We start from the raw sequence: 12,334 nt of genomic DNA on the forward strand, positions 1-12,334 counted from the left end.
TGAGCTTCAATCGGCATTGAATCGCGAAGCAAAAAGGTTTTTATTAATCTTTGTACATTGATGCCAAATCCCGGGATCGAACCTGGGACGCCTCGGACCCATGTCATTCCCCCAACCACCAGGCTGTGGTGATGTTGGCGTCCACGGTTGGTTCGCTTTTTGCTATATTGTTCTCAAAACAGTTGGCAATCCCCTGTTGAGAATGAAATAAGATTAAATTTAGAGTTTGAAACAACCGAGAGCCAATTGGGACGATACGGAGTTACCCATTTTTGAGCCTGATACATCCGAACGTGCTGAACCGGGTTGGAAGTTCCATCATACTTCTCAAAGTCGGGCATCTTGAACTTCTCCGGCATTGTGACCTTTGAAAAGATAGACAGGTCAATCCGGGGCATGTTGTGAGTCCCCTCAACCTCTCGGATCCTCTGTTCCATTTGGGTCAACAGCTTGGCCGCATCACCATTCAATCCGGGGGCCACGGGATCGGCTTGAGGGATTGGGACTACGAGCGGCGTGCTCGAGCTCACGCCCGTGATGATCACATCATCTAGTGGCATTGTCGGATAGGGAGTAGCTTCCGGGGCTTTACCGAAGTTGTCCGTAGGAGGAACTAGAGCGAGAAGCGGCGGGCTGGCGGCGGATGATTGAAGTTTGGCGGTGAAGGCGGCTATCATTTCTTCCATCTTTCGGGACATCATCCCTTCAAAGCGCTCGGTCAAGGAGCCAAGTTTCTCGTCTAGGGCGGCACTAACGGCAGCGTTAATGTCGGCCATCCTCTTTGCGCCCGATCGAGTAATATGTGGAGGATCCGTGATAAATTACCTGTACGCAGTAACAAACCCAAAATGAGTACGGGAAGCAAGAATAGCGAGCCGGCCCATGGCATCCCTCTAGACTCAAACGAACAAAGTGATCATAACCAAAGGATTGAAACATGTAATTTTCAGTTTGTCCGCTTTTACGAAAAAATTCGTATTAATTCGCACATTGATCAAAACATGTCCAAATTTTACGAGCTTGTAGTTGAGAAGGTGATGAACAACTTTTATGTTGGCCAATCGGACTAGAAATGCACGGATCAAACCAGTTTAATGTGTCTTTCCAAAAAAAATCATGTTCAGAAAACTGTTATAACCGCATGTTGTTGAAAAAACGAAGGGCCATCTTAAATTATGAATTTAATTCTGAAATTTTGCAAGATATTAGTTGAAACATAGGTCTACAACTTTCGTGTTTGGCCCTTACTCAAAGCTCGATCGTAGAATTTAGTAAAAATCGCACAACAGGAATAAGCCAAATCAGAATTGAGGACAACCGATGAAATTGTAAAAGCTACGGAAGCAAAGTGCGAAATTGGAAATAAGATAATGAAACTTCTAAACAATCAACCTAAACCATGGACCGGCCCAAAATAAAAATGAGATAATAGGGTACAAGAGACAAGAAATTACCTCTCATACGAAGAAAATGCCAATCACAAATACATGCGCATGAATTGTGAGTTTAAATCTTATTCTATCTATCCAAAAGGCTTTTGCAAAGTGAAATGATGAACGAAACGACATGTCGCAGCCTCGCGTACAGTCATCATGACTAGTCGCAACCTCGCGTACAATAGTCATGACTAGTCGGGTCCAATCACTTCGGCTTGGTTCGGTCGACAAGGGCAATTCTCATGCATCGTAGCCTCACATGCATGAGAACAACCCTTGAGCCATTTTTTGGAAAAAATTTTCGGGATCCAGATGGGATAACCTTTAGCGAAGCCTTACCGCCAAGGTTAAAGGACCATCTAAATACCATCTTAAAACTATTAGTGTGACCCGGGTCCGGTCACGGGTTGTGTGCAGTGTAATGCAAAGACGATAAATCATGCACAACAATTAAAAGCAAACACCGCTTCAATGATTCAAAAGTTAAATCACAATTCCAATTCACCAAGCCTGCAAAACAAAGAGTTAGCCGATCACTCCTCCCCTTATAACTCCCAATCTGCAAAAACATTTAACACCTAAGAATGAGAATTTAACTAAAGTTTACCAAATCAAGTGATTTCTTTTTCATGAAATTATCTGGCCTAAATCCTCTTTGGGTCCCCAAATGAGTCGCCAAGCTGTCGCGACCTAAAAAAAATAGACAAGTTAATTTTCGGGCTAATGGATTATCAGGTTAATTAATTAACTAACCTAACTCGGACTCTCCCAAGTCTATACCAAATCGCAACTTAAGGTTCAAATAATTAACATGCAACGTGTTTTGAATTTGGAGTCGCCACTAATCATTTTCGGTAGGTTGATTAGAAACCTAAATAAAATAGCGGGAGAAACTATCTTATTTCCGCGAACCGGAGATTTTGAATTCGGGGATTTGGTTACGTCGGATTTCTCTAACGCCCTTTCGGTACCATTTTCATGAAAAATATTTGATTTGGCAATTTTGATGGATTTTGCTTGAAATTCAAAGATGCAATTTTTTTGGTTTTTTTCTTCTTTTTATGGGGATGTAAAACATTGAACTTTGTACGATATACACCATGGGTGATTTAGAAAGAAAGAAAACGCAGCCAGTCACGAGTATTTATAAAAATAAATTAACATGTAATAATGCTAAAATTTGGAACACGTGGCATGTCTAAAATAAACAAACAAATGTTCAAACCAAACGATTACATTTTTGTAGATCGAGATGGAAATGATTACCTTCTATTACACAAAATCTTACTCACATACACGTTATAGTTCCCTTCAAGATCTCGGAGCTGGAAGAACGCGGCTGTCGTCGAAAATGGCAAGCAATGGCGTTGTTGGGTTGCGAGGGGCGAAATATGTGTCGGGACTCGTCGAAGATGATGCTCGACTAAAACTCTTTTCTTCACTCTCGAATTTTCTCTTCTGATTTTTCTCAAGAACTCTCTTTTTCCTCTCTAAAAATTCCTCTCAAAAACTCTCTCAAAACTCTCTCAATTCTCTTCCACTCCCTATCACAAAAATTCTCCTCTACTCTCTCTCTCAATTCTCTTCCACTTCCCCCTTCTCTACTCTCTCTCTCAATTCTCTTCCACTTCCCCCTTCTAAAACTCTTCTCAAGAGCTCTCTCTTTTATAGGCAAAGTTCTTCATCCTTCATTCTTCACCTTCATTTCTTCACCTTCCATTTTCATCTTCTCTTCTTCATCTTCATTTCTTCACCTTCCATTTTCATCTTCCCTTCTTCATCTTCATTTCTTCACCTTCCATTTTCATCTTCCCTTCATTATCTTCCCTTCATCATCTTCCCTTCTTCATCTTCTTTTCATTATCTTCCCTTCATCATCTTCCCTTCTTCATCTTCTTTTGGTATTTGCAATACAGTCCCTGAAGTTCCAAGTATTTGCAATCTGAGTCCCCGAAATTTTAAGTATTTGCAATACAGTCCTTGAAGTTTCAAATCTTCTCGGTGTATTTTTCCATCCCGTGCCTAGTCTAGACGCATGCTAAATTAAGTGTTACGCTTGCCCGATTATATGCCAATGCAATGTACGCTAAAAATAAATATGTGAGATGATTTTTTTATAATTTTTATGCAAAAAATAGATTAATCAAAATTTAGGCGTCAACAACAAGTGATAAATGTTTCAGCTAGAGGAGATTTGAATGTTGATGAAGATGATATTGGTCTGGCTACTCTATACGTGGAGTATGATGATACGACGACGACGACGACGATGAAGAAGATGACTTGTGGCTCGATAGTGATGACAAAAGCGATGGTGGTGATGGTAGTTATATGGTAGATGAAGTCATGGAGGTAATAATATGGAGGCTTACTATAACACCCATTGCAGTAATCTCATTTTGCTATTGGTACATCTACCACATTATTCATATATTGACTTTGATATGATGCAAATAGATGCAAGAGCTAAGCCGGGTCGTAATATGTTTGATCCATTGAAAGAATTTGATATTGGGATGTTATTTACATCACGGGATGCGATGAAGTTGGCTACGAAAAAGTATTCACTGAGAAGAAATCATCGGTTTCGCAGTGATGAGACATGCAAGGAAACATATGTGATAAAGTGTGGTAATCCAAATGGACAATGTGGTTGGAGGCTCCGTGCAACTAATAAAATGGGTACCATGTTTTGAAAAATAACTAAGTATAATGGGTCACATACATGTAATAATCCTCAAATGTCAAGAAATCATCGGCAACTTGATTAGAAGTACCTCTGCAACCATACAGAAGCAATGATTGCGCCTAACCGGATATCAAAATCAAGCCACTAATAGTCGAGATTAAAGACAAGCTGGGCTTCGAACCTACTTATCGTAAAACTTGGAAAACTAGACAAATGACGATTGCTAAAATTTTTGGAGGATGGATGAGTCGTATGGTAGGTTGAGAAAGTTTACGAATGTGATAAAGTTGATGAATCCAGGTTCTCATTTTGTGATCGATAATGACCCGAAATGGATCGGAGGAGAACTAGATCAAACTTGTAAGGTTTTTAAATAGATGTTCTGGACTTTCAAGTAGACGATTGAAGCCTTCAAAAGTTGTCATCCTGTGATATATGTTGATGGGACTTTTCTTTACGGGAAATATCGAGAAATGCTCTTTTGTGCAGCCTCACTTGATGGCAACAATCATATATTCCCATTGACTTTTGCTATAGTCAAGAAAGATAATATTGATAATATTGATAATTGGACTTGGTTTATGAATCTATTGCAAAAGTATGTCATCAGTAGAGAAAATGTTTGTGTAATATCAAACAGGCATATTGAGATTGAGAGAGCAATATAAACGGAAGGATAGCGTCCTCCACATGGCTACCATAGATATTACATTCGACACATTCTCAGCAACTACAATACAAAGTCAAAAATGCTAAGGGGAAAAAATTTGTTCGGATGGCGGGTAAAATTTGAAATTTTGTAAATTTGGTAGCACACTTGTTGTTTATTATGTCATAATTACTTATTTGTTGTTGTAATATACAGCTGATGAGAATCAACAAAGGAAGTTCGAGTCCATCATAAATTGAATTACGGAGTTGGATCCAAAAACAACCGAATGGTGTGAGCAGATTCAAAAGGAGAAATGAACGAAGGCTTATGATGCTTACGAAAGGAGATATTGATCGATAACAATGAATCTAGTTGAATTTGTTAATGGGATACTTAAGGGTTTTCGTGCTCTGCCAATAATAACTATGGTCGAGAAGATATTTTATCAGTTGGTTCATTATTTTGATAAGAGAAGAATGACATACATGAGGCAGAAAGTACTGGGATTGCGATATACTCAATTTGCGGGTGAGACAATCAAGTGAAAAGCAATGCCAATCCTCGGCTTCATCCTCCTATCAGACCCCTCGAAGCCTCTGGACAAAGATTTGGAGCGCCAATGCCACTCCAAAAATCAAGCTTTTCTTATGGAAAATATGTCAGAATGCATTACCAACGAAATCGAACTTATTCAAGAGAATTATCGTCGAAGAAGATACCATTGAACTTTGCAGTCAACAACCAGAGACTCTAGAGCATCTATTCTTGTTATGCCCTTGGACACGCCAGGTTTGGTCAAACCCCACCCTCCATATCCTCATCGACAGCCGTGGGCTCGCCAGAATTGAAGAATGGATGTTGAATTTCAAGAGTACCTCGGTGAGCTTTGAACTTTTAGCTGTGAGACTTTGGCATATATGGAAATCTAGAAACAATTTCACCTTTCGCCAACAAACTCCAAATCCACGGTATCTCGTGAGTTCGGCATGAGCCATGCACCAGAACATCAGCAGATGGAGCAAATCGGTAAGGAAAAATGACTCGGTAGGAGGAGAATTACAGCGGATCTGGCTCCGTCCGCCGCAAGCAGCCCTCAAGGTAAATATTGAGGGATCTTTTAGAGAAGGCTCGACGGAAGGAGCAATTAGCTGTGTGTGTCGCGATTTTAACGGTGTTTTGGTGGACGGCTTCACAAAATCTGTGCGCGTAACCTCAGCAGCTCAAGCGGAAGCGAAGGCTCTCACTGAAACCCTACATTTCCTTGGCACACGAAGTCATCTAAGTCTTCAACTTGAGTCAGACTCTTTAGTTCTGATGCGAGCAGCAACAGGAGTAGATCAATTTCCTTGGGATGGAGAGGCGCTTATAGGTGCAGCTAAGAGGAAGCTCATGGGCTTTAAAAGTCTTTCCCTAGCCCATTTGCAATAGAAATGCAAACAAGGTTGCAGATTGGTTGGTTAAAGCTCATAGAGATAGACACATGGCTTCTGATTGGGTGTCCAAACCCCTTGAAACCTATGGGCTCTTCTTCTGGCCAGAACTCCTTTTCTACGGGGTCACGACATCATGTTGTTTACGCTTACAATGAGGAGACAGATAACCCTCATGAGTCATACATTTTCCCTTCGACAAACGGGTATGCCGAACCTTATTTTTCTTGTTTTGCCTTTTGAGTCTACCTCTTTTTAATCATCGCTGCTTCGTTTGCTCATAAAGCTGAAATTCTCACGATTAACATGACCCACGTTTACGCATACAAGCTACGATTATTGACTGTCTGTTTAATTAGGTCGAAGAAAATGATGGGATTATAAATAATAATAAAAAATTAGGCGAGCAGATGATGAGAGGGCTCAATTTTGATTTTCAACGTTTGGCAAAACCATAAAAACACAGGTGACACTTGCTATTTTCGCAGTATTTTCAATCTATTAAATTATTATTTGCCACGAAAAGAGAAAGTTGAGGCCTTTTCATATAAGAAGGGAAAAAAAATTGAAATTGGTGTAATTATTATATTTTTTTTCTTCTTAATTTTTGGTCGGAGGTTTGAGTCTCTTAAGGCACACACCACTTGGTCATTAATCTCGTCTTTGAAAGGAAATTATTGGTCGAGGCAATATATTTCATTGTCAGATGAACCACAGTCCGCCATTGTTGCACTAAATGTCATCTGTTGTTATAAACATTAGAGTCCATTGCGCACGTGATAACAATGATCCTATCCTTTAGACTCTAATTTGGATCCATTACTTTATTGTTATGAACGGTGCGGAGCATACCATCATCTCTGCAAATTGAACTCGAAAGTTGCGTGGCAGATATAGTTCATGGGTTCTGAGTTTGAGACCACCTATCAAATATTCTTTTCACCAGGATGGTGAGACCTCCACATCTTGAGCATTCATCTGCAAATTGGCTGCTAATACTCAATCAGTCACCCGGATTTTCACCGGAATCTTCTCACTCCTCATTAGATAATTCCCACTACAAAGAGAACTCAAGAACGAGGCCAGTAGTAGCCATAGACTGCATAGAAGGTCTGTGCGGAAGTAAGCACAAGCAAAACGAAAGCAGCAATTATGGAAATGATTGACCAGGGGTTGTCGAAGTACTTGTTCTTGAGAATGGCTCTCCACCCTCTCCACTTGCGGGCGAGAGAACGAGCACCGAGAGACCTAACACAGACCAGGTAAATCACTTTAATGACCGCAACGCAACTATTAGGGAAATTGGGAATGGATCCGAAGTAGTAATCCGCCAGATCAGAAGACAGTGCATCCAGATAGCTGTCACAGATGTTGAAGGCCAGCTCCCGGCAAAGCCGGTTGAAGAGGTCAGCGACCTCGGCGTCGCTCCCAAGGCAGTGCTCGATGATCTCATGCTTGTAGAGGTACCGGACGTCTTCGGGGGAGTTCATCAATCTGTGCATAAAGATTACGTACGAGGTAATGTGGTTCCCGCAATCGAATTGAGACTGCTCGAAGGCTATCAAGTTGAGAAAGAGCGACCTCGTCCCGTCGTGGATCATAAGCTTGGGAATCTCGAGGATCCCGTCCTTGTACATGAACCGTATGTCCCCCAAAACGCTCCCATATCCCCTCCTCAACTTGATCCCGGATTCCCGGAGCACGGTCAGGCAGGGAATGAGCTGTTCCCGGTTATGCGCCCACTCCTGGGTCTTCTTTTGCTCCAGGTCCCGGGGCAGGAGGCTCCACCAGAGCACTTTGAGGCAGTGGAGCTGGTTGGGTGACGGGTCCAACTCCAACCTTCCGCCAATCTCGGAATGGAAGAAGTTGAGCACCATCCCGTGCACGCGCAACTCCAGGTCCGCAAGGCCGAGCTGGAGGCCGAGCAGGCGGTCGAGTATGAAGAACGGGATCTGATTCTCGAGCAAAATCATGTCGCGCATGATCCGGGTCTTGAGCATCGATCCCCACGTTGAGAAGATGGGGTCATTGCAAGGGTAGCCCAGTTTCTCGAACCCCTGTTCATATCCTCGGAGCAGCTCGATCACAAAGCATCCGTCGAGAACCATCATCTGCACGAACTCGTCGCTGCTCATAGATATAGTCCCCTCGTAGCAGGCGCGAGCTCTCTGCTCGACCTCCTTCACCGAGTCTAGATAGAGGCCTATCTCGTGATGGGAGCGCGCGAGGATCTGGTGCAAGCAGCGCAACTTGTGCTCCTCCATAGGACGGAGGTGCTCCTCACCGTGGTGGTATGGCCCGAGGGAGACGATCTGCGGGACATAGGCCTTCTTGTCGCCATCCTTGAGATGGTGCGGGATCCGGCAAATGGAGAGGTTTGCCCATCGGCTCTCCACCACGTCGTGGCGAGGTTGCTCGGACGAGGGCACTCTTGGCTCATCTTTGGGGATGTTTTCGGCGCCGTTGTTGTCGACCACGATCTGGTGAGCCTCGGATGGTTCTTGCTGTGCCTCCGGGTGTCCAGATTCCACAGCAGCCATTTTCTTGTGAAGAATTGGTCTTTGTTGCGCTGCCTCTGCCTTTCTTAGGTTTTGATAATTGTATTGCCGAGCACGAGGGGGGCCCTCCCCACTTTACAGCTATGAAGCACCGACACACCAAACCCCTCGGCGTGTCGGTGTGGGACACGCGTCGGACTCGGACACGCGCCTGATACGCTCTGACACGCGTTCGACACGGGGTCAACGCGTGTCGGAGATCCGACACGTAGTCAACGCCAGCGACACGCCGGGGGACAAGCGAGTCGGTGAGGAAAGAGGGCGGGGAAAGGTATACCCGAAGAGCAGAGAACGGTGGGGGAAGGAGTAAGAGCGTTTCGGGCCATGAGAGAGATGAGAGAGGGAGCCGGTGACGCAAGCGCCCAAGTAGAGAATAGCCTTCGTGTACGCCGGAGCAGAGAGAGCGAACGAGCCGGAAGACAGAGCGAGAGAGCGCCGGAGGACAGAGCGAGTAGCAAAAATCATGGTGGTTGACGCCGCGGTTGGTTTCGCGAGACAGAGAGGACTATAGAGAGAGGGGCTGAGATTTTTTCAGGAAATGAAGAGACAGAGAGGGGGGCAACAGAGAGGAGACGGAGGTTTTCGGTGGTGTTTTCAAAACAGAGAAGAGGGGAGAGAGAGAGAGAGAGAGAGAGAGGAGGAGAACGGTGTCAGAGATTTTTTAAAAAGTAAAGAGAGAAGGGGAGGAGACGTGAGAGAGGAGAGGAAGCGTCCAGATAACAGGATTTATTTTTTTTATTTTTTATTTATTTTCTAGGCTGGTTGGGATCAAATTACGGAAGTATTCATGCCATGAGCTTTCTTTTGATTATAAGAACTCTTTTGGTAAATTTTCTATTTTATAAAAAATTATAAAAATAATAATATACATGCATATATAAAATATGTTTAATATATAACGTGTCCCAACGCCTCGAAATTTTTTATTTTTTGAGAAAGAACGTGTCGGCGTGTCGTGTCGTATCGTGTCTCGTGTCCCGTGTCGTGTCCGTGCTACATGGCTTTACAGTAGGTACCGTACCTGCTGCAGGGGTGCCGAGCAAGCGGCCGCTCAGCACTCACACTGTCGAACGGCCGCCCGCTCCCCTAGCAAAATACCAAGCGGGCCGTGCTCGGCATTCTAGGCATTGAGTGAGGCTTGGCCAGCACCAACACTGTTGAGCGGATCCCAAAATAATAAATATATATTTTTTAATTTATTTTGGTAATTTTTTTTAATCGTAATTTGGAAAAAAAGTATCTCGACCATGATCCGGAGTCCAGATTCCACAGCAGCCATATCTTATAAAGAAGTGGTCTGTGTTTCACTGCCTTTCCCTTTCTTGAGTTTTAATCTTTGAATTGATGCTTTCTAAGCTCTCGCAAAAAAAAAAAATTAAAGAGAGAAGAAAGTAGAATTGAACGTATTGATCACGTGAAAGTACGACAAACAACACGCCCCAATTTTCCCAGACAAGATACAATTATTGGGGACTGGCTTTTCATCTGTCCAATAAGAATCGGATGCCTCATGCCCAACGTGAGACACGTGTACATATGTGGTCCCGCTGTTTAATGCCTCGCCCCCCTTGAGATCAGCCTCAAAAGGACAATACGGGATTAGCTATCCAATTGACTTTTAATGTCTTCAGATTCTCTCTTTCACCATTATGGGTGTACTCATCTCGGTGAGGTGTATTTCAAGTATATAGAGAAAGAGCTGAACCATATAATTAAGGGGCAATTTGTCCAAAAAGTCCTAAACTTATTGAGTTTTGACAAATTCAGCCCTAAACTTTTTAATTATATCAATTGAAATTTAAATATTTTGAAAATTCATTAATTTAGTCATTTCGACCGATTTTAGCTGGAAATTGATGATGTGAACGCCGACTATCCTACGTGGACATATAATTTCTTTGTTCATTGTTAAGGGCTGCTTGGGTGAGGATAGTGATCCATGCCGTGGCTAGCAAAGTTATCAATATAAAATTGTTGAGAATTAAATTGGTCCAATTGAAAAGTTTAAGATTGACCATTTTGATAATTTTTCCTCACTTTTGGATGATGTTTACGCACGTGTCCACTCAGTAGGCAATCATGCTTTCTATGTTTCTGAATTTCCTTCTCTCTGAGGCCAAGAATGTGCATGTGAGGCGAGCGAAGATGATGCTCAATCAATTGATAAGATGCGAGCGTAAGATTAATTGCGATGGCCCAAATACCAAATAATTGGTCCTTTTTTTTGTTCCAAAAATTGTTTGTTCTTGATCCGTGAGGGACTGACCCTTTATTAACTGCTTAATCGAAGCAAAACTCGAGAATTAAGTTCGCAAAGATTTTTTTCACCTAATACTCATACAACGTGACGATAGCACATAACAAAGTTGGTCAATAAAGAACGAGAACTTCGTAATTCATCCATCATGATGACTGTAATTAATGGAGAAATGCTCTATCAACTATGAATTTTGTAGATCGAATCTAACATATATTGCTAGGATGTGACAATATCACATGGGATGCATAATAATCAATATTTGTCACCTCGGTTGTATATCAATGCATACAGTACTTCTCTTTTGAGAGAATCGAGTTTTCATCCGTTCCCACCCTCTAATCACCATTTTAAGGTGGATTACAAATATGGACATTCTAGGTGTGGATAATGCTTATAATATGTAATCCGATAAGACGTGGCAAGCACCAAGGGCAACATGGTCCTTTTATTGAAATTGATAATTTAGGACAGTGGTGTCCTCACCTCTCTCGGCAAAAGGTAGGACCTTTTCGCTTGAGTTGTCCGGGAAATATAAGGTGGACCAGCCTCGTGAGTTAGCCCAAATCAGACAGCGACACGTGGCTGCTAGGTGTTGGCCTTCATGTTGAATCTTGGCCCATTGACTTTTTTCTCTCATGCAGTGGATCCGCGGTTCCACCGGCCAACTTGTTGCAAATGTGCCGCCACATGGACCTCTTGCCTCCTCCCTGATCAAGTTCTGCTATAGTCACGCTCTTTTAAAGTTCTCATCCAAGATATTTTGAATCCATAGGAAGACCATCAGAAATTGTTAGATGACAATTTCTAAGGAATGACTTAAATACCTCTATGTATAGGCAGTTCCAAGCACCAATATTTATTCCTTGTCATCATACCTTACTTATCATCTTCAGAATATCACCAATCATTCTTCTGATAAACCATTCCCTTTTCAACTACATAAATTAAAGCCATAAAATCATATGAAATATTAAGTTTTGAGCATCATGAGAACGCTCAATTTTAATTTAATATATGGATACAATTATATATAAACAGATGCATAGACTTACTTTATACGTCAGGTGTTCAAATCTATTAAATTATTATCATAAAAAAAAGAAAGAAAATTGATGTCTTTTTATAAGAAAGGAAAAGAGGAAAAGTTGAGGGTGGTGTGAGTGCATGCAAGGAGGCACGACATTATAGCATATCTAGAAACATCATGTGACCTAAACATGAAATTTCGAGTGTTACAGTACTGCATTACAATAAAAATATAAATAAAATTGATCACAAGGATCCCTTGTCACAACTCTTTTAAGTTGGG

General features: G+C 42.2%; 1 protein-coding gene across 1 annotated transcript; it reads right to left on the reverse strand.

Annotated features, from left to right (window-relative positions):
* Nucleotides 1-7,076: 7,076 nt before the first annotated feature.
* On the reverse strand, nt 7,077-8,765 carry LOC115742154 (UPF0481 protein At3g47200-like). Its single transcript, XM_030676279.2, has one exon. The coding sequence runs from the start codon at nt 8,745-8,747 to the stop codon at nt 7,278-7,280; it is 1,470 nt and encodes a 489-aa protein (XP_030532139.1). The 5' UTR covers nt 8,748-8,765; the 3' UTR covers nt 7,077-7,277.
* Nucleotides 8,766-12,334: the final 3,569 nt, after the last annotated feature.

This window comes from Rhodamnia argentea, chromosome 11, assembly GCF_020921035.1.
Source record: "Rhodamnia argentea isolate NSW1041297 chromosome 11, ASM2092103v1, whole genome shotgun sequence".
In the NCBI taxonomy this organism is placed as follows: Eukaryota; Viridiplantae; Streptophyta; class Magnoliopsida; order Myrtales; family Myrtaceae; genus Rhodamnia; species Rhodamnia argentea.